The 22,881-nt window shown below is 53.0% G+C and overlaps 1 protein-coding gene across 1 annotated transcript in view; it reads left to right on the top strand.

Annotated features, from left to right (window-relative positions):
• The window catches only part of LOC144943580 (villin-1-like), a 33,446-nt gene extending 12,985 nt beyond the window's left edge, over positions 1-20,461 (top strand). Inside the window, 17 exon segments of the mRNA XM_078871183.1 lie at positions 1,375-1,485; positions 2,128-2,333; positions 2,745-2,823; positions 6,074-6,173; positions 6,783-6,784; positions 7,590-7,694; positions 7,696-7,741; positions 8,653-8,753; positions 10,055-10,192; positions 11,496-11,654; positions 12,139-12,318; positions 12,706-12,851; positions 13,603-13,747; positions 14,799-14,987; positions 15,712-15,780; positions 17,934-18,173; positions 19,655-20,461. Of these exon segments, the coding sequence (XP_078727309.1) occupies positions 1,375-1,485; positions 2,128-2,333; positions 2,745-2,823; positions 6,074-6,173; positions 6,783-6,784; positions 7,590-7,694; positions 7,696-7,741; positions 8,653-8,753; positions 10,055-10,192; positions 11,496-11,654; positions 12,139-12,318; positions 12,706-12,851; positions 13,603-13,747; positions 14,799-14,987; positions 15,712-15,780; positions 17,934-18,173; positions 19,655-19,768 (2,130 nt within the window). The 3' untranslated portion in view covers positions 19,769-20,461.
• The last annotated feature ends 2,420 nt before the right edge of the window (positions 20,462-22,881 follow it).

Here is a 22,881-nt window from a genome sequence, read left to right as displayed (position 1 = left end):
AGGTAACATTGCCCAGGTTTGTTTTAACATTTCAATAAAACAGGTTTGGTAAGAGAGACTTAAGTAAACACAACAGAGCTTCTATAGCGACTGTGCTCACCACGCACCAACCACCACCACCCACTACCCTCCACCACCCCCAGCACCACCACCCCCCACCAACACCACTCCGCACCACCATCTGCTACCCTTGTAAAGTGTTGAGAGCCCCCTCTGTGCCTCATTCATCGTTCTTTTCACATTTATGTACAAATTGCACACGAGGCCTTTGCACGTCCCAGGCCCCTGTCGATTGGCAAACTGAACACGACGTGCTGCACGTTAACGAACCACGGCGGACACTGGAGGCCACCCAGTCCCTCGTAGGGCGCATCGCAGAGATAAGCGACTGACGTTGTGGAGCAGTGGCCGATGCTATAAGTCGACGTCTCGGCCTTGTAATCGTTCAATGGCGCTGTGTCCGACGGCCTTGATGTGGCAGCCATTGTTCACGGAGCTTGTGCTCTAACGACCACGTGCTTCATCGATCACGTGCTGCACAGACCACGTGCTCCATGGAGCATGGCTCCATTGATCACGTGCTCCATTGACCACGTGCTCCATGGACCAGATGCTCCATCGATCATGTGCTGCACCACGGACCACGTGCTCCATGGCCCACGTGCTCCATCGATCACGTGCTGCACAGACCACGTGCTCCATGGAGCATGGCTCCATTGACCACGTGCTCCATGGCCCACGTGCTCCATCGATGTCGTGCTGCACAGACCACGTGCTCCATCGAGCATGGCTCCATTGCCCACGTGCTCCATGGTTCACGTGCTCCGTCGATTGCTCCACTCTGCAGTGGCAGACAAAGCCGCCGTTGAAAGCCCACTTGTGTGGGAGTTGAGCGAGCCCATCGGCAGCACGATGATGCCCGACCGCCATCATTCACCACGATCCGCAGTGCACGGGGAAACCAGAAAAAGCCAGGAAGGGGTTCGGTTGGGTCGCTGGTGAGGTATCTGTTGGTGGAGGTTGAGATGCCTTGAAGTAGAGGCACCCCATACAGGTGTTTTGACAGGCGTGTCCGGTGTCACTCACACCTGTGCCCAGAGGTTTAGAAACAAGGCCAGGTAATTTGAGCGGCAGCAATTGGTTTTATTTTTCTGGTCTAAAGCAGTGGAGAGAGTTGGTAAGTACAAAACGATTTTGGTTTTGTATTTACCGTAATAAGGTTACCACGTTGACATCACGAAGGTGCGTTTTTCTTTCAGAATAATTGTTTTGGAAAATTATCGATGCGTCTCTTGTGATGTGCCTCTGTGATGTTCCCTTGCGATGTGTCCCCTGCGATTCACCTCTTGTGATGTGCCCCTGTGTCACGCGAAGGTGGCCTTGACCTGGGACAGCATGAACAAGGGCGACGTGTTTCTGCTGGACCTGGGCAAGGTCATCGTGCAGTGGAACGGCCCTGACAGCAACAAGAACGAGCGCATGAAGGTGCCAGTAACCTTTTATTTCAACGTACAGGGCAATCCACCGATGGACGTACCCCAAACGCACCAGGGCAGGCAACGCAACAGCGAGCGTTGTCCGCTACGGATGACAAATGATGACAATGATCCTTAATATCACGTGGATTTGAAACCCATTTCTTTAGAAGAGCTTTTTGTGTTTAGTTTGTTGTCCTTCGGCATGGTCGGCTACGTATGGTGCGAAAGAAGTTCAGCATATGTACATCATAACAACCGTGAAAAAAAATCACATAAGTGAGCTTGGGAAGAACAAGCCGCTCGAAGGGATGATGATGATGATGATGGCCGGTGGTCGCGATTAAAAAAATTAGTGGAAGCCAAAGGAGGGAACGTGTCCGAGAGTACGTCATCCATGCAGATGGAGCGATAAGATCCTCTCGTGTGCATGATAACGACGACAATGATGCTGACCACGGCGATGTTTGTCGTCGTCATTGTTCGTTGTTGTAACGTTCCGACCCCGTGCCCTTGCTGGACATCTGTGAGAAAAAGAGCTTCATAGCTCATCGGATTCACCCAACATAAACACACAATCCTCACAATTCCGATGTTTGTGCATCTCAACCCGCTCCCTACCGACCGACCGACCGACCGACCGCGAGTGCAGGGCCTGCAGATGTCCATGGACATCCGCGACCGCGAGCGCGGCGGGCGCGCCCAGATCGGCATCATCGACGGCGAGGACGAGAAGGCCTCGAGCGAGCTGCTGCGCGTCATGGTGGCTGTGCTGGGCGAACGCAAGAAGGCGCTCAAGGACCCCGTGCCCGACGACCGGCCCGACGCCGCACAGATGTCCAACATCAAGCTCTACCAGTGAGCGGTGGGGGGGGGGGGGGCGGGGGGGGCGGGCGGGAGGGAGGGGGGGCGGGAGGGGGGGCAGGGGGGCCGCCCCCCCCCCCGTCAATCACTGTAGAGTACAGTATTGCCTCGTTATTCACGAACTAGCGATCTGTAATTTGTGGGCTATCCGCAAACTGCATCTGGAACTCTGCCCGATTGCATCGAGAGAGAGAGAGAGAAAGTGATGAGATAAGTGATAAAGTTACGTGTTTCCGTGACAACTTTCATATATTTAAGAGCTTATTGACACATTTAATGAAGGTCATTAATTAAATGTGCTATTCACGAACGTCTCCGGAACGTACCCCTCGCAAATAACGAGGGAACGCCGTACCATTATGAACGCACTCCTTGCGTGTGTGTGTCTATGTGTGTCTGTCACAGCCTGTCAGATGCAGAGGGGAAGCTGGTGGTGCAGGAGGTGGCAACACGGCCACTCACCCAGGACCTGCTCAAGCACGACGTAAGGCGGCGACGGGGATTATGGGCGAAACACAAAAGCGGCATGCTCCCCCCCACGCACCCACCCCATGACCCCTCATGCCCCATTCCCCAATTCTTCGATGCACGAACGAATAGATTTTTTTTTTAATCGGTGATTCCATTCACGGTATGCACGTCAATGACAAAACTGGAATTGTCTTCGACCTTGGGGACGTTAATAGGAGGCTAAGGCAAACATCGTGGCTTTTACTGACGACGTGTAATGGACACTGTGCACACCGCCACAGTGGCCGTTATTGTTTTTTTTTTTAAACAAAGTCTCCCCTGTCCCAAATTAATTTGTTGATTTGTTTTTGTTTACGAGGCAATATTTGGCAGACGTAACGTCACACCTAGCTGCTGAAACGCATCCGGGGAGGGCGAAAATCATTCGGACCTCGCTGAATTGGCAGTCGGGCGGTGGCGGGTTTAACGACACATTTATATTTACGCGACTACGATGGAAGAGAGGGGGGGGGGGTGGAAAATGGCATGGCAACCACGTCCCCATTTCAGTCCTTGCAACAAAGACTCTTCCCTGTATAGCCTTAGCAGATTGTTGGGGCAAGTGCTGTAAGCGAGCACTGGGGCGCCACCGTGGTGAGATGTTAACTACCTCGCCTGGTATACAGGAGGTCGTAAGTTCAATCCCGACTCTGACGCCTGCTGTGTATTTGGAGTTTGCGTGCCTCTCTCCCCGTGGTCACGTGGAGTTTTCTCGGGGTTCTCTGGTTTCCCCCTCCACATTTAGAAACACGCGATTAGAGTATGTGGCTGCTATAAATGTTCACGTGATAAGCCACTCCATTGAGCTATCATTTGTTGCCAGGTCCCTTCTGAAAAAGAGTTGCATACCTCATTGGGCATTACCTGGGAAAATAAAAATAGTTTATAGTCAGTTACCTATGCTGGCCGGCACGGCACACGAGGGGGTGGGTGGGCCAACACCACGCCCGCCCGTCCGCCTTTGTCTCCCCAGTGGCGATGTTAACTACACACCGCACCGGGTACTCACTTTGAGGCTGAGTCGACCTAGGGGAGCGGGCCCAGGACCGGTTGAGATTAATCGTCACTGATACTGGGGGCCGTGAGCGGGAATCGAACTCGGCTCTCTGACGGGTTAAGTAGCACGGCTCAGAATTCGCACGTCGGGACCCACGGCATCCACCGCGTGGACATCACTGCAGCGCCTCCCCGCTGCGCCCCGACCTCCTTGCCAGACACAGAGAGACTCATATTCTTAGTTTTTTTCGGTAAAGTCACGTAGGTAAAAAAAAAATAGAATTAATAAAAGTAAAATAAAAAAAAAATCACGACGTTTCGGAGGCAACACAAGCTTCCGTCTTCAGGTGGAACCGTCACAGCACGATTTTTATTTTATTTTTATTTTATAAATTATTTTGTATTTTTTATTTTTTTTACCTACGTGACTTTACCGAAAAAAACCTAAGAATATGAATCCTTCCAGGCACGAAATGTCGTGATTTTTATTTTATTTTTTATTTTACTTTTATTAATTTTTTAATTTCTAAATTTTTTTTTTTACCTACGTGACTTTACCGAAAAACCTAAAAATATGAATCCTTGCAATCACGAAAGCTTCAAATCTAGAACAGAAAGACCCCCCCCCCCACCGCTGCCCCCAGACGTAATCTCCGCTTAGTTAACAAAGCCCCGACCCATCGTGACAGACCGCGAGAGATATCTACAAATAGAGCGTCGGTGGCACCGTGGATCACGGAAATGAAACTGGATATTTCATTAAGAGATGAATGCCTTCTACCACTTCCCCGCCCCACCAGCCCGCCTTTGTTTGACAATCATAGTGTTCGTTTTATGGGTAATTAACTCGCAGGGAATTGAATGTTGTTTGTTTTCCTCCGATTGTGTTACTGGTCCTGGAAATATGACGCCTCCGAGCTCAGCTTTTAAAACTGACAGGGCCGGTAGGAGTAAAAGCCTTTAAGCATACAGAGACACGGATAAAGATCCCCCGTGTAGCCTTCACGGGCTGTTGGGGCAAGTGCTGTTGGAGAGCACCGCTGAAAGCCGGCACGGCACGCGAGCTGGTGACGTGGCTAGTAACCACGCTCGGCCGCCTTTGTCTCCCCAGTGGCGATGTTTACACACCGCACCAGATACTCATTTGAGGCTGGCCCGACCTAGGGGAGGCCCAGGACCGGCCCAGATAATCGTTACCAGTGTTGGCCGTGAGAGGGAATCGAGAACACGCACTGCATGCCCGGCAGTACTGTATAAACTAAACTATTTAAAACTATTCTATTTTTTTATTTTACTAGATAAAGCCCACTGAACTATTACCTCTTTTTCAGAGGCAACCTGGCCACAGGTGGTCTCTCAACGAAGTGGCTTTTATCATGTTGGAAATGTATAGCAGCCAAACATTCTAAGCGCACGTTTCAAAATGTCGAGGGAGAAACTGGTGGACCCGGAGAAAAATCCACGGGGATATAGACACGCAAACTCCAAATATACAGCAGCAGGCGTCAGGATCGGGTTCGGGTTCGAACCCACGACCTCCTGTATACCGGGCGACGGAGGTAGCATCTCGCCACCACGGCAGGGCCCATGAACGGGTCTACCGCCACAGTTATTCGATCGGCAGACCGCGTGTGCGGTGGGGTCAAGTGTTGGCACTCCCACCTCTTCGACGGCGCCTGGCCCGCACGGAAGAGTAGGCCAAACACCACTCCGGAGCTGCCTCGAGCGGAGGCCACTTCTGCTGGCAGCGGAGTGAGCAAGGAGCCACGGGGCTGTGCTCTTACCACCGTTCGTCGTTTGAATGACTCTATTATAATAAAGGTTTATTTGTTGCCTCCGAAACGTCGTGATTTTTATTTTATTTTTATTTTACTTTTATTAATAAAACAATTTTTTGACCTACGTGACTTTAGCGAAAAAACCTAAGAATATGAATCCTTGCAGTCACGAAAGCTTCAAATCTAGAATTTATTTGGAGGGTTAGATCACGTGGATATTCGTGTCGTTAACCCACCACCACACAGCCAATCAGTAATGCTTGTCAATGGAAACACAACGTTGGCAATGAGCTACTACTTCAGCCCACCGATGTGTTGGAGAGTAAATTGACAACATTTACAATTCGAGTACTGTGACGTTTCGCTGGTCACATCCAGCTTCATCAGGCGATTTAGCCAGAATTGGCGTTGTTGTTAATGTTGTTGTTGTTGTTATTGTTGTTGTTTTAGGACAGCTACATCCTGGACCAGGGAGGGGTGAAGATCTACGTGTGGAAGGGGAAAAACGCCACCAAGCAGGAGCGCCAGGGGGCCATGAGCCGGGCCCCTGGTGAGTGAAGCCTCCTCCCTCCTCCTCCCGCGCCCCCTCTCTCCTCCTTCCCTCCTCCTCCTCCCTCCTCCTCCTCCTCCCTCCTCCTCCCCCCTCCTCCTCCCCTCCGCCTCCCTCCTCCTCCTCCCTCCTCCCCCCTCCTCCTCCTACTCCCTCCCTCCTCCCCTCCTCCTCCTCCTCCTCCTCCCCCTCCTCCTCCCTCCTCCCTCCTCCTCCTCCCTCCTCCTCCTCCCTCCTCTCCTCCCCTCCTCCTCCCTCCCTCCCCCTCCTCCTCCCTCTTCCTCCCTCCTCCTCCTACTCCTCCCTCCTCCTCCCTCCTCCTCCTCCCCCTCCTCCTCCCTCCCCCCCTCCTCCTCCCTCCTCCTCCCCCCCATCCTCCTCTTCTGCTTGTCGTACGGCTGCTGATGTAGATACAGAGCAACAGTCACAAGTACACATTCAGGCGGTCGCGCCAGACAACCGCGTCAGGAGCAGCGCGGGGTGTTATCGCCACGATGTTTACCTTCGCATTTGAAGGATATTCATCGGGCACATAAAAACCGTCGCATGTCCGACCGACGTCACGTGTCTGCCCCGAGACCAACCATTAACCGGCGGGGGGCTGGGTAGAAGTTGAGGAAGAAGTCCCCAGCGGCAGATTGAAACCCTTCTCCCGGCGCGGGTGGTCGGAAACGTCCGGTGCGAGTTTCCGTGAACCTCACCGCAGCCCCTCCACCCAGGAGGAGTACAAGCAGGCGCGCCCAGGGCAAGGGCACGTGCGGGTGGGGTATAAAGTGGTGGGCACGGCCCGCCCTGTGCCAACGCAGCTCTAAGAGCTCGCCGTAGTGGAGGCGCGTCCGCCAGTAGTGGCGTGAGCGAGCAATTGCGTGGGGGGGGGGGGGCGTTGGGGGGGTGTGTAATATTATTGTGTGAGTCCTCCGTAACAGTCCCTCACAGGCGTCGGCACTTCCCTACCCCCTTACACGCTGATGTCCCATCCCTGCACCGAGTCGACCGGGCAGTAACCCCGGAGTATGAAGAGAGGGGATTGGTGGATGAGCGGAGGGGGGGATGTGAACGGGAGAGGGGGCCGTGTGGATAAGAGGAGACGTCGGAGGAGTGACGGGGAGAGAGAGAGAGAGCTGTGGATGAAGGAGGGAGCTGTGGATGAAGTAGGGAGCATTGGATGAGGGAGGGAGCTGTGTGATGAAGGAGGGAGCTGTGGATGAGGGAGAAGGGAGCTTTGGATGAAGGAAGGAGAGAGCTGTGGATGAAGGAGGAGAGAGCTGTGTGTGAATAAAGGGACTGGAACCCTTTGCTGTATCCGTGTGCTGGTGAGTGAGGAGAGCGGTCCGCTGCAATGCGATCAGGCAGGAGATGCCACGATCGCATTCTGGGTGGTGTCTGATTGGCCTCGGCGTTCTCTCGCTGCAGGAGTTCATCAAGGCCAAGGGACCCCTCGAGCACCAGCGTGGGAGGGCGCTCGCCGATGGGGGAGAGTCTCCAATGTTCAAGCAGCTCTTCCAGAAGTGGACGGAGAAGGGGGGAGACGCAGGGCCTGGGCAAGACCCACACAGTGGGCAAAATCGGTTTGTAATAACAACAACAACAGTGATGCCGTTACATCCGCCACCAACCGCCACTGTCAACACCATCAACAGCACCCCAGCAAACGAGGAACCTTGGACCAACGTTGGTCCAACGGTACCGGACCCGCTCAACAACTTTGCCCAACGGTACTACCACGACCACAGCCGCCATCACCCTCTGTCAACATGAACAACAACAGCAACAAAAATCATTGAATGCTAAGTAGTTGGTGCATTGTCTCATAATGTCTGTGCCTGCATGTGTGAGCGGCCGCGTGGCGGTTAGCGCGCTGCGCTACGAACCTGGAGACCCGAGTTCGATTTCCACTCACGGCCAACACCGGGGACGATTATCTGAAACCGGTCCCGGGCCTCCCCCCTCCCCTAGGTCGACTCAGCCTCAAATGAGTACCTGGTGCGATGCGTAAACATCGCCACTGGGGAGACAAAGGCGGTCGGGCGTGGTGCTGGCCACCCACCCCCTCGTGTACCGTTCCAGCCTTCATCCGTGCTCGCTAACAGCGCTTGCTCCTACAGTCTGTTAAGGCTATAGAGGGGATCTTTGTCTTTGTTCCATACGTGTGCTTGTGTGTGTGGGGAGCGGTAGTGTAGCGGTTAGCACGCTGCGCTATAATCCCGGCGACCCGGGTTCGATTCCCGCTGACGGCCAACACCGGTGACGATTATCTGAACCGGTCCCGGGCCTCCCCTAGGTAGACTCAGCCTCAAATGAGTACCTGGTGCGATGTGTAAACATCGCCACTGGGGAGACAAAGGCGGTCGGGCGTGGTGCTGGCCACCCACCCCCTCGTGTACCGTTCCAGCCTTCATAGGTGCTCGCTAACAGCACTTGCCCCTACAGTCTGCTGAGGCTATATGGGGGATCTTTGTGTGTGTGTGTGCGCGTGCAGCCAAGGTGGAGCAGGTGAAGTTCGACGCCAAGATGCTTCACGCCAGCCCCGAGCTCGCGGCCGAGCAGCGCATGGTGGACGACGGCACCGGCACCACCGAGGTGACGCACAGACAACAGAAGAGACAAAGGTCCCCTGTGTAACCTCGACCTTCTTATCGGGGCAAGTGCTGTTTGCGAGCACTGCTGAAGGCCGGCATGGCAGATGAGCTGGTGACGTGGCCAGTAGCCACACCCGGCCGCCTTTGTCTCCCCAGTGGCGATGTTTACACATCGCACCCGGGTACTCATTTGAGGCTGAGTCGACCTAGGGGAGGCCCGGGACCGGTTCAGATGATCCTCGCCGGTTTTGGCCATGAGCGGCAATCGAACTCGGCTCGTTGAGATTGTAGCCACTGCTCCTCGACGCACGTGTCGGAAGAACTTGATAACCCGCAAAATCTGATTGCGCGGAAGCTAGCGATGCTCGTGTTGAGAGTGAGGCAGGTTAAGTTCATGAACAGAGTGGACTAATTCGATGATCCTCGCAGCAGTGGCTTCTGGCTGGCAATTGAACAAAGACGGTAACCATAACGCGCGGCGCTTTCAGATGCGCTTCTGCGGCCGTCTGGAACGTTCTCCTTTATGATATTCGGAAGCCACCGGGAGCTATGCACTTTTAGATAATCTAGATTGAAAACTCATTTCTTTAGAACTTTTTTTTGCGTTTAGTTTGTTGTTCTTCCTCCCGCACCTCTGATCAGCGTGGTGGGCTACGCACGGTGCTAAAGAAGTTCAACATACATACAATACATAAGCAAAAGTGTTCCGACGAAGCCATCACCACCGTCATCGTCGTCATCATCATCATCATCAACATAATCGTCGTTGTCATCATCATCATCGTCATCATTGTCATCATCATCATCAACATAATCGTCGTTGTCGTCATCATCATCGTCATCATTGTCATCATCATCATCAACATAATCGTCGTTGTCGTCATCATCATCGTCATCATTGTCATCATCATCATCAACATAATCGTAGTTGTCGTCATCATCATCGTCATCATTGTCATCATCATCATCAACATAATCGTCGTTGTCGTCATCCTCATCGTCATCATTGTCATCATCATCATCAACATAATCGTCGTTGTCGTCATCATCATCGTCATCATTGTCATCATCATCAACATAATCGTCGTTGTCGTCATCATCATCGTCATCATTGTCATCATCATCGCCATCATTGTCATCATCATCATCAACATAGTCGTCATTGTCGTCATCATCGTCATCATTGTCATCATCATCGTCGTCATCATCGTCATCATCATCGTCGTCATCACCGTCGTCATCATCGTCATCAATATCATCGTTGTCATCATTATTGTCATTATTGTCACCGTCCCCTCCCAGGTGTGGCGCATCGAGGACCTGGAGATGGTGGCCGTGGACAAGCGCCGTCACGGCCAGTTCTACGGCGGTGACTGCTACCTGGTCCTCTACACCTACGAGCGCAACAACAAGCCCTCCTACATGCTCTACATGTGGCAGGTAAACAGCGCTTGTTGATAGCGGCAGCAGCAGCAGCATCGCCACGTGTTCATCAGCATCAGCATCATCAGCAGAATGATCATCTTCAGCAACAGTATCACCACGTGTTCATCAGCATCAGCATCATCAGCAGAATGATCATCTTGAGCAGCAGTATCGCCACGTGTTCATCAGCATCATCATCAGTAGAATGATCATCTTCAGCAGCAGTATCACCACGTGTTCATCAGCATCATCATCAGTAGAATGATCATCTTCAGCATTAGTATCACCACGTGTTCATCATCATCAGCATCAGCATAATGACCATCTTCAACAGCAGCAGCAGCAGCAGTATCACCACGTGTTCATCATCATCATCATGTTCATTGCCATCATTTTCGTGGTCACCATGACGTTTCCCATAATCGTTATTATCATGATGTATTAATTGTGATTCGCATAATCATCATCATCAACATCATCCACACACTTTCATCATCATCATCATTATCCTGATCACCATTTAAACATCATCATCACATGTTCGTCATCATCTATGATCATGATTATCGTATGTTTATCACCATCATCATGTCTCTTATAAATAATAATCATCACGATCATCATATCTTCACCATCGTATAACGAATCATCATCATCAGCTCATCCATCGTAAATCACCAGCCGGTCTCCTCAATGACCCCTGAACTCTGCCTGAAGAGCGACTTCGTCTCCGGTGGCTGTGGTGTTGGTGGTTGTGGTGGCTGTGGTGGTGGTTGTGGTGGTGGTTGTTGTGGTGGTGGCTGTGGTGGTGGCTGTGGTGGTGGCTGTGTTGGTGGTTGGGGTGGTGGCTGTGGTGGTGGTTGTGGTGGTGGCTGTGGTAGTGGTTGTGGTGGTGGCTGTGGTAGTGGCTGTGGTGGTGGCTGTGGTGGCTGTGGTGGTGGCTGTGGTGGTGGCTGTGGTGGTGGTTGTGGTGGTGGTTGTGGTGGTGGTTGTGGTGGTGGTTGTGGTTGTGGCTGTGTTGGTGGTTGTGGTGGTGGCTGTGGTGGTGGTGGTTGTGGTGGTGGTTGTGGTGGTTGTTGTGGTGGCTGTGTTGGTGGTTGTGGTGGTGGCTGTGGTGGTGGTGGTGGCTGTGGTGGTGGCGGTGGTGGTGGTGGCTGTGGACGTGGTGGTGGTTGTGGTGCCTGTCATGGTAGTCCTGTTGGCTGCGGAGGTAGCGGTGCGCTGCGGATGTCAAACACCACTTTCCCCATCAGTCTCTCTAAGTCTACACGTGGCGGGGGATCTTTGTCTCTGTGCGGTTGCCGTGGTTGTGGCACAGGGCCGTCACGCGACCAAGGACGAGGTGACCGCCTCGGCGTACCAGGCGGTGGCTCTGGACGGGAAGTACGGCGGCGAGGCTGTGCAGGTTCGCGTCGTCATGGGCAAGGAGCCGCGGCACTTTCTCACCATCTTCCGCGGCAAGCTCGTCATTTACGAGGTGCGAGATGTTGACTACCTCGCCCGGTATGCGGGAGGTTGCGGCGTCGATCCCGACCCTGACGACGCCTGCTTGTGTATTCGGAGTTTGTGCGTGTCTCTTTCCCTCTTACTTTGCCCGTGGTGGCGGGGATTTTTCTACGAATCCTCCAGTTTTCCCCTCGACATTTAGAATCAACTCGCTTTTAGAGCATTTGGCTGCTATAGATGTCCACGTAACCAGCCACTTCGTCGAGCTATCATTTGTGGCCAGGTCGCTTCCGAAAAAGAGCTACATAGCTCAGTGGGCCTCACCTGGTAAAACAAACACAGGTTTCAGTTTTAGTGCTCACTTTGAGACCCCAGGACTGGTTCGGAACGATCGAACCCAGGTCTGCCGGGTTCCGTAGAGCAGCACGCTAACACCGCACGCACCGCGCGCGTTCGTACTCACGCGTTCGTACTCACGCGCGTGCGCGTCTCCGTCCCGTCGCCGCGGGTTTCAGGGCGGCACGTCGCGGGATAGCCGCAAGGAGCCCGAGCCGCCCGTGCGCCTCTTCCACGTGCGCGGCAACGACGAGATGACCACCAAGGCCATCGAGGTGCCGGCACGCGCCTCCGCGCTCAACTCCAACGACGTCTTCGTGCTCAAGACCACCAACACGTGCTACCTGTGGTGCGGCAAGGTGAGACATTGTTGTCGCGACGGGTTGCGTGGGTTTTCTTTGGGGGGGGGGGGTTTTACCTGCAAAGGCACGAAGGCTCAAAAACCCCCCCAAATGTCCCGACGGCCCGAAGGTTCGTCTCTCTGTGTACGTCCGTGTGTGTGCGCGTACGTTCATCCGCGTGCGTCTGTGGGCGCGTGTGTGTGCGTGCACGCCGATCTGTGTGCGTTTGCGCTCATCTGCGTGTGCGTCTGCGGGCACGTTCATGCGCGTACGTGCGTGTGCATTCATCCCGCGTGCGTGTGCGTACGTTCATCTGCGTGCGTCAGCGTGCGCCTGCGTGTCTGCGCGTGCGTGCATCTCCGTGTGTGTGCGTCTGCGTTCATCTGCACGCGTGCGGTCCACCAGGGCTGCAGCGGGGACGAGCGTGAGATGGCCAAGACGGTGGCGGAGCTGCTGTGGAAGGGAGACAAGCAGACGGTGATGGAGGGTCACGAGCCCTCCGAATTCTGGGTGCAGCTCGGAGGGAAGTCCTCCTACGCCAACGACAAGCGGTGAGCGGTCGCCACCTCCAGACGGGGTCGGGTGACGCGCGTCGCGCGTCGGCGTCTGACGTTTCGCTCCACGTGCCGGGAGCTTCTCCGAGAACTGAAACATTTCCCAGACCAATTCAGCCCGTGGCGCTGTGTGACACGGCATAGCATGCCGGGTAACAATCCCGTGTCCCCATGCCAGGTCGCTTCTGAAAAAGAGCTATGTAGCTCAGTGGGCCTTACTTAGTAAAATGAAAATAGCACGCCGGGAGACTGTTGCCAGGTTGCTTCTGAAAAATAAGTTAATACCTCAGTGGCTTTTGCTTGGTAGGATGGGGATGGTGTAGCTTCATTTGTATGTGTTTGGGTGATTTGTTTACCTTTATTGTACTTTGCACTCCGATCATGTTTTTGTAACTGTTTGCTGTCATAACGTTCTTACCCCGTGCCCCGACTGGACATCTCTGAAAAAGCGATTTATAGCTCATCGGATTCCTCCAGCGTAAATAAATATTCTGATTCTGATTTTCCGAATCGGTCCTGGGCCTCCTCTCCTAGGTCGACCCAGCCTCAAATGAGCACCTGGGAAGACAAAGGTGGCCGGGCGTGGTGACCGGCCACCCACCCCCCGCGCCACCGTGCCGGCCTTCATAGCTGCTAGCGAACAGCCCCCAAACGTCTGTTCAACGCTATACGGGGGTGGGGAATCTTTGTCTTTGATTCCGTGTCCCCGGTTGAACCCGCGCCGCCGTTGCCCCCGCGACCTCCGCAGGCTCCAGGAGGAGGAGACGCGTGTGCAGCCGCGTCTCTTCGAGTGCTCCACGCAGACCGGCCGCTTCTTCGCCACCGAGGTGACAGACTTCTCGCAGGACGACCTGGACGAGGACGACGTCATGCTGCTCGACACCTGGGACCAGGTGAGCCGAGCTCGCCGCGGGACGAGGGGTATAGGTCGCGGGGGTTCCCAAAGCGGTCGGTGGTTTGCCAACAAAGCTTCAGACCTCGCGACGCGCCACCATCCACCCGTGCTTCCTTCACCAAGCCCTCTTCAATCTGCAAAATTCTGCCCCACCCACGTGTTTTTTTACTTTTCTGAATTGTTCTGGATGGTTGTTCTGGATTGTTCTGGATAATTCTGGATTGTTGTGGATGGTTCTGAATGGTTGTTCTGGATTGTTCTCCAGGTTCTCCGTTGTTCCGGATTATTCTGGATAGTCCTGGATGGTTGTTTTGGATTCTTCTGGATAGTTCTGGATTGTTGATCTGGATTGTTCTCATGAAATGCCTCTCCTCCTGAAGCTGTTCTAGAACATCCTCGTCAGTTGAATGGGGATCAAGCGTAACTCGCACGTATGATTCATGACATTGGCCGTGAAAGCCTTGGTAGGAAATTAACTCGCATGTATTTGCATAAAATACTCAGTAACTGATTTGCACACGCACGACTAGATACGCGGATGATGATGCGTGCACATGTCTGGGGAGTGGTGGTGTGGCGGTTAGCATGCTGTGCTACAAACCCAGTGACCCGAATTTGATTCCCGCTCGCGGCCAGCAACAGCGGTGATGATTATGTGATCCGGTCCTGGGCCTCCCCCAGGTCGACTCAGCCTCAAATGTGATATTGTATTCGTACGGACGTGGTTCTGGCCACCCACCCCCTCGTGTGCCGTTCCGGCATTCATAGGTGCTCGCTAACAGCACTTGCTCCTACAGCCTGTTAAGGCTATACGGGGGATCTTTGTCTTTGCATGTATGTTGAAATCCTTTCACACCGTACGTGGGCAACCACGCAATCTAAACACAGAAACCATTTATCAAGAAATGAGCTCCGGCGGCTTCCTAATGTCGGAAGGAAGAGCGTTCCAGATGACCCCAGAAGCGCATCTGAAAGCGCGTGACGCGGTGCCCGTTCTTTGTTCGATGGCGAGACAAAAGCCTCCGTGTGCGTGCGCGCGTGCGTGGCAGATCTTCCTGTGGATCGGCAAGGGCTCGACGGACACGGAGAGGAAGGAGGCGGTTCGCCTGGCGCAGGAGTACATCGACACGCACCCGAGCGGGCGAGACCGCGACACGCCGGTGCTGGTCGTCAAGCAAGGCTACGAGCCCCCCACGTTCACCGGCTGGTTCCAGGCCTGGGACAGCTTCAAGTGGAGCGTACGTCGTTGTTGTCGTCGTTGTTGTTGTCGTTGTTGTCGTTGTTGTTATCGTTGTTGTTGTCGGCGTTGTTGATGTCGCGCTTTTTTCGCGATGTTGTTATTTTACGTTATTATTACTACCAGCGCTCGATAGAGACACGCTGAAGATTCATCACCCGGGGCACACGCGGAGTGGAACGTTGGACATCGTGCTGAATGTACAACGCGAGTTGTACACCGAAAGCCTTACAGCACCACGACTGCTAAAAGCCACAAAGTAGCAAAAGATGTGATATTGTATTCGTACAACCTTAGTAGGACTCGTGTTATGACATATTCTTAGGTTTTTTCGGTAAAGTCACGTAGGTAAAACATCAAAATTAATGAAAATAAAATAAAATAAAAATCACGACGTTTCGGAGGCAACACAAGTCTCCGTCGAATTAGCTGCATCAAGTGCACTTGATGCAGCTAATTCGGCTGTGACGGTCCCACCTGATGACGGAGACTTGTGTTGCCTCCGAAACGTCGTGATTTTTGTTTTTATTTTATTTTATTTTCATTAATTTTGATGTTTTACCTACGTGACTTTACCGAAAAAACCTAAGAATATGATTCCTTGCAGTCACGAAAGCTTCAAATCTAGAATTCGTGTTATGACGCTTGATTTGCGCGTGACTCGTAATTTCGCGTTAAGCAGCGGTAACGCCGCCGTTAGCGTTGTCGATTTCTTTTGTTCTCAGTCTGGAAAGTCGTACGACGACCTGAAGGCCCAGTTCGGAGACGTCGCTGCCATCACTAAAATCACAGCGGTGAGTTTGTATTTTTTCGCAACGGGGGTACAGAAACAGAACTGCAGACGCCACTTCTCTTGCATGGCTCGGCGTTGATCTCGAGCATTGCCAGGCCACCACGAGCCACAGGCGGCACCTGGTGGCCTTTAGCGCGGGCCCTGACGCGCGGTCCACCCGACAATACACAACTTGTGAAAGCACCCCCCCCCCCCATGCTTTCAAATGGTGTGGCAGCCCTCACACTGACGATGTCTTATCGTCGAAAATAACCCCCCCCCTCTGATGGAAACGAGTGAAGAACACCGAACTAGTGCGGCAAGCGCCACGTGGTTGAGCCCGGCAATTGCGTCAGGAGTAGTAGCCGAGGGGTTTGTCACTGCCGATGATGTCTCCCTCACGTTGCTCTCTGTGTGAGTCGGTGGATATCCATGTGAGTCTGTGGGTCTCCATCAGTGCCGGATTAAGCTAGTGCGGGGCCTGTAGCATATGTTATAAAGGTGCCCTAAATGCAAAAACACGTAAATATTAAAACACAATTTTTTAAACTTTCATAGTAAAGTAATTGTATTATTTTATTTGCTATACAGCCAGATATTACGACCAGTCGCTAACCTTAAACACCCAGTCGAACACCCAGTCGTTCATAAAACTGAAGGCAGTATAGTACTATAGTAATAGAGCAAGTGCAGAATCACTGAACCGGAATTGATATCTTGACAGCATTTATCACGGAGCCCTTGAAAGTGCGGGGCCCATAACATATGCTGCTTTTGCTACTAGGATAATCCGGCACTGGTCTCCATGTGAGTCTATGGTTCTCAGTGTGAGTCTATGGTTCTCAGTGTGAGTCTATAGGTCTCAGTGTGAGTCTATGGTTCTCAGTGTGAGTCTATAGATCTCAGTGTGAGTCTATACGTCTCAGTGATAATCTGTGGGTCTCCATGTGAGTCTATAGATCTCAGTGTGAGTCTATGGGTCTCCATGTGAGTCTATAGATCTCAGTGTGAGTCTATAGATCTCAGTATGAGTCTATAGGTCTCAGTGTAAGTCTATGGGTCTCCATGTGAGTCTATAGATCTCAGTGTGAGTCTGTGGGTCTCCATGTGAGTCTATAGATCTCAGTGTGAGTCTATAGGTCTCAGTGTGAGTCTATGGGTCTTCATGTGAGTCTATAGATCTCAGTGTGAGTTTATGGGTGCCACGTCAGTGTATGGTTCTGTATGTGAGTGAAAGGTGATCTATCTAATCTAGTTTATAATTATAGAGTGCCTTCACTCAAGGGGCTTGACACAGCTTAACGACACAATGAGTACAATGATGTCGATGTCAGGGGCATGCTACGAGGATTGAGGCATGAGTGACAGTGACAGAGGGGTCCTTAGGCATCACGAAAGGGCAGGGGGATGCGACGAGGAACGGAATGAGCGACAGTGAAGAGGTGAGATTTTGAGAGAGGAAGGGAAGGAGGATCGGGGGGGGCGGGGGGGGAGACTGCTTATTGTAAGTTCAAACTCCGGTCGCCTTTTGGTGCGTTTCATCAGGGCGCGATCGCCACCTGTACGCTGGACGTGGTGCTGCAAGACTTCGAGTTAAACATGTTGACATGGTTACAGCAGCAAAGCCACTTTTGCCAGAAATTGACGCTCAGAAAACCAGGAGATTGGCCATCATCACGACCAACTCGCGGCACCGGCTTTTGTCTCGCCGTCAAACAAAGACGGCCACTGCATCGCGCGCTTTCAGATGCGCTTCTGCGGGCCGTCTGGAACGCTCTTTCCTTTCCAACATATTAGGAAAGCCACTGGAGGTGTGCACTCTTAAATAATCTCGCTTGAAAACTCATTTTTTTCAGAACTGCTTCTCGTGTTTAGTTTGTCGTCCTTGTCCCTCACCTCCGATTAGCACGGCTGGCTACGTACGGTGTGTAAGAAGTTCAACATACATACATACATGTACCGACTCACACAGACACCCATAGACTCACGCAGACCCATAGACTCACACAAAGACCCATAGTTTGCTCTCCTTCCCCTGCACCTCGATTGAGCACGGTTGGCTCCGTAACACGCTCAACAATGCCCATGATTCGCGAGCGCGCTCCCTCACCCTCACCACCCTCACCCCGCGCGTGGTGCTCGTGCGTGCTCGCGCGCCCCCCCCCCCCCCCCCAGGAGATGCAGGTGACCAACGTCAAGAACCTGGCGGCGGCCGAGGAGCGCGCGAGCGTCCAGAAGGCGGCGGCGGCGGTCAACACGGGCAACATCACCACGCGCGACGGCCCCTCCGGCTCGCCCAACGCGCTGTGGGCCACCGGGCCCATCCCCGTCGCCGACAAGTTCTACGCTCCAGAGCTGCTGCTCAACAAGGAGCCCGACCAGCTGCCCAGCGGGGTGGACGCCCAGGTCAAGGAGGTGCGTAACGCTCGCTCACGCAGAGAACCATAGACTCACGCAGAGACCCATAGACTCACACTGAGACCCACAGACTCACGCAGAGACCCACAGACTCACGCAGAAGCCCATAGACTCACACAGAGACCCACAGACTCACGCAGAGAGCCATAGACTCACGCAGAGACCCATAGACTCACACTGAGACCCACAGACTCACGCAGAGACCCATAGACTCACACTGAGACCTATAGACTCACACTGAGACCCACAGACTCACACTGAGACCCACAGACTCACGCAGAGAGCCATAAACTCACGCAGAGACCCATAGACTCACACAGAGACCCACAGACTCACGCAGAGACCCATAGACTCACGCAGAGGCCCACAGACTCATGCAGAGACCCATAGACTCACGCAGAGACCCATAGACTCACGCAGAGACCCACAGACTCACGCAGAGACCCACAGACTCATGCAGAGACCCACAGACTCACGCAGAGACCCACAGACTCACGCAGAGACCCACAGACTCACGCAGAGACCCATAGACTCACGCAGAGACCCACAGACTCACGCAGAGACCCACAGACTCACGCAGAGACCCACAGACTCACGCAGAGACCCACAGACTCACGCAGAGACCCACAGACTCACGCAGAGACCCACAGACTCATGCAGAGACCCACAGACTCACGCAGAGACCCACTGACTCATGCAGAGACCCACAGACTCACGCAGAGACCCACAGACTCACGCAGAGACCCACAGACTCACGCAGAGACCCACAGACTCACGCAGAGACCCACAGACTCACGCAGAGACCCACAGACTCACGCAGAGACCCATAGACTCACGCAGAGACCCACAGACTCACGCAGAGACCCACAGACTCACGCAGAGACCCACAGACTCACGCAGAGACCCACAGACTCACGCAGAGACCCACAGACTCACGCAGAGACCCACAGACTCACGCAGAGACCCATAGACTCACGCAGAGACCCACAGACTCACGCAGAGACCCACAGACTCACGCAGAGACCCACAGACTCACGCAGAGACCCATAGACTCACGCAGAGACCCACAGACTCATGCAGAGATTCATAGTTTGTTGTTCAACATACATACGTACAAGGTGAATAAAACTGATGCGCTGCTGCTTCAAGTATCGTACAGGCCACGGTGAGCATGTTGTTGCTCCGTGTGAGAGTCAATCGGAGCTCAAGGCGAGACCGTGCGTTCATTGGGACGTGGTTCATCGACGAGGCCTGTGGGCTAAAGCAGTTCAGATACAATTCACCACTGATGATCGATGATCACGTTGTTCAGACATTACTGGGACTCCATACTCAGGCGAGTCGATCGGGATTTTTAAAGCGCAAAGGCGCCAACCGCTGCACGACGCAACCTCCGATCGGCGCGGTTGGCTACGTACGGTGCGAAAGAAGTTCAACGTGCATACTAACACCCCCCCCCCCCGTCCGCCTCCCCCCAGATCTACCTCTCCGACGACGACTTTGAGCGCGTGCTGAGCATGAGGAGGGAAGCGTTCTACGGCCTGCCGCTGTGGAAACAGCAAAACGTGAAGAGAGACAAAGGCCTCTTCTGAGGTCCCCGCGCTCGCCCCACCCTCGAGAGAGAGCAGCGCACGAACGCAAACGAAACGTCGGTCGCCCCGCTCGCTGCCGCACAGCCCCCTACCCTGGAGAGAGAGAGAGCGTGATCGTTGACATCATCGTCACCGTCGTGGTCGTCGCCGTCGTGGGGTTTGTAGCGGCCGATCGAGCCGCTGCGTCTTTCTCATTGGTTATCGCTGTTGCTGGTGTTCAAACGGAGACGATGGTGATTGAGGGGGGGGGCACAGGGCGGATTTCTCCCGTTAGGTCCACGAGCTCAGAATTTCGCAGTCATTTCATTCAGGGGGGTCGGTGCACAATCACTGAACCGGGCTCAACGACGTTTTTGCCGCCCGGTTTCCCGTCTCTCTTTTGCGGTCGGCGGCCAACAACGGGCAGATTGCGAGTTTAGTTAATTCCCTTTCATCCCCTGTGGGACACAAAGGCCGCGATGAGCTCCCTCCACTTCTCCCTGCGCTTGGCAACGTGTTGCCGCCAGCTCGTCCGTCGCGGTCTCGCGCCACGTGGGCCTCAGGTCTCCCGGGTGTCCCGTTTGCCCGGTGGTTGTCCGTCTTTTGGAGAAAATGTTTTGTTTTGGTTATACGGTCAACCTTGGTCCATTCTGAGAACGTGACCGAGCCGTCGTGATCTTAGGGCAAACGGGCAAATGTTGTGGCAGCCGAGATTGAGACGAGTGTGGGTGGTGGCGGGGGGCGGGGGGCGGGGGGGGGTGGTGGGGGGCTAATTGTGTAATTCACCTGAATCCATCGGCCCCACGAAAGTTTTGGCGACCTTAAGTGGCACCCCCGATTGCTGCTCTGCGAACATGGACCAACATCTGCAACGTCCCATCGCGTTCTCTACTCCCCACTGAATAAAAACATACAATAAATTAAAAACCTTCTCTTCACAAATTCCATCAATTGTCCACCGGAGTGCGCTGCAACCCATTCATTCGATATCGGACGGACGGAAATGTAACGAAACGTCTCCTACTTAATGCTGCCGAGGGAACATTAAGCAACAGAATTACTGTCGTTTTATATAAAGTACGAAACTATTCCAACAGTGTGTAGTAGTTGTAGTAATTATAATGAAGATTACAGGAGTGTCCCACCCTTCATCAATCTGCTACTGGGGACATAGGCGACCTCACGGGGGTGATTGTTTGACCATACTTCACCACGCTGGTTAGTGCGGAGCGGGAGGGGGGGATGGTGGTGGTAGCGGGTCGGGGGGGGGGGCGTAGGACCAGTTCGGATATCACACGCCACTGAAGTTTTCATCGCGGCCCGGGGAAAATGAAGCTCAACATTTCCCGATTTCGTAGCGCGGTGCTCCAACCCGCCGTGCCACCGCTGCCCCCCTCGACGCAATCGGCGTCGCTTGTTGTCCGTGTCACCCTCTACCGAGGTGGAGTTGAAAAAATAAAACGTAATGCTCTCATCGCGTTTATCGTGTGGTCAAGTGCGACGATTAAGCGTCATTACGTTGCACGTCTGGCACGCACAGCCCCACCCATGGCAGTCCCGTCACCCCCAACAATGCACCTCTTGGCTTTAAGTGGCGGAGATTTCACGACGGCAGGCGACCGATAGCGAGCCGCAGTCGCTGTGGCTTCACACGAAAGGGGAATTCTCAACGTGATTTGTGCATTTTTAGATTGTGGCTTATTATTTTTTTTCTCCCAAAAATAAATCCAATTCCAGTCTTTCTCGAAATGTCATCACCTGCGAGTAGTTTTTGTTGTTGTTGTTGTTGTTGTTGTCGTTGTTGTTGTAGCTCTCAACAGTTGTTGCTACTGGAGGACGAGTGCGAGGGCCAACTTGGCGCAGACACACAAAGACAAAGGTCCCCCGTGTAGCCACAACAGACTGTTGGGGCAAGCGCTGTTAGCGAGTAGCAACTAAGAATGCCGGCACTGTGGCACACGAGGGGGTGGGGTGGATTGCCTGAACGACGCCTGCCCACCTTTGTATCTCCAGTGGCGATATTTATACACACCGCACCAGGTACTAATTTGACGCTGAGTCGACCCAGGGTAAGCCCAGGACTGGTTAAGATAATCGTCACCGGCGTTGGCCGTGAGCTGGCATCAAACTCGGATGGTCGGGTTTGCAGAACAGGGCGCTCAACGTTGCACCACTGCTCCCCATGCACTCGATCGCATGCATTGCACACTTCAAAGACACGTGTCCCTTTAAAGCAGAAAATAAAAAATGTTGTTCATCTTCTTGGTTCTTTCGGTAAAGTCACGTAGAAGGGAAATAATAAAGTAATAAAAATAAAACATAATAAAATAAAAAGAATGTTTAATTTTTATTATTTTATTATTTCCCTTCTACGTGGCTTTACCGAGAGAACCAAGAAGATGAATCCCTGCAGTCACGAAAGGTTTAAATCGAAAAAGATGTTCGTGCTCAAGCAATGAATGAACTGAATGGGTTAACTCTGTCTGTGTGCTAGTCATTGGCGTGTACGTATATTGAACTTCTTTCGCACCGTGCGTAGCCAACCAAACACAAAAAAGCGAACTCCTATCATCCGCGCGGTGGCTTTTGGCTAGCCATCAAACAAAGACGGTCACTGCATCGCGCACTTTCTGCGGCCGTCTGGAACGCTCTTCCTTCCGATATTAGAAAGGCACTGGAGCTTTGCACTTTTAAATCATCTAGATTGACAAATGAATTGTCTTAAGAAGTGCTTTTTGTGTTTAGTTTGTTTAGCTTACACCCCCCCCGTACCTACGATTAGCACGGTGTGCTACGTAAGGTGCGAAAGAAGTTCAACATTCATGCAGCACAACAGAAGAGCAGCACAACAGCAGGCACGGACACCCATTGTGCGAGGGAGCCGAGTCTGAGGAATGCACAGAGGACACTGGCCGTGGCAGAGCGAATCAGAATCAGAATATTTATTTAGACTGGAGGAATCCGATGAGCTATGAAGCTTTTTTTCGCAGATGTCCGGTACTCCGGTAGGGTCAGCTCAGAATGTTACAGCAACAACAAAAAATACAACAACAACAACAACGAAAACAACATCGGAGTGCAACGTACAGGAAGGGTAAGCCAATCAAAAAAAAGAATCACCGAATCAACAAATT

The sequence above is a fragment of the Lampetra fluviatilis genome, chromosome 31 (assembly GCF_964198595.1).
Source record: "Lampetra fluviatilis chromosome 31, kcLamFluv1.1, whole genome shotgun sequence".
NCBI classification, from domain to species: domain Eukaryota; kingdom Metazoa; phylum Chordata; class Hyperoartia; order Petromyzontiformes; family Petromyzontidae; genus Lampetra; species Lampetra fluviatilis.
Note: the sequence above shows the minus strand (reverse complement) of the source record. Positions and strands in the feature narration are given on the sequence as shown.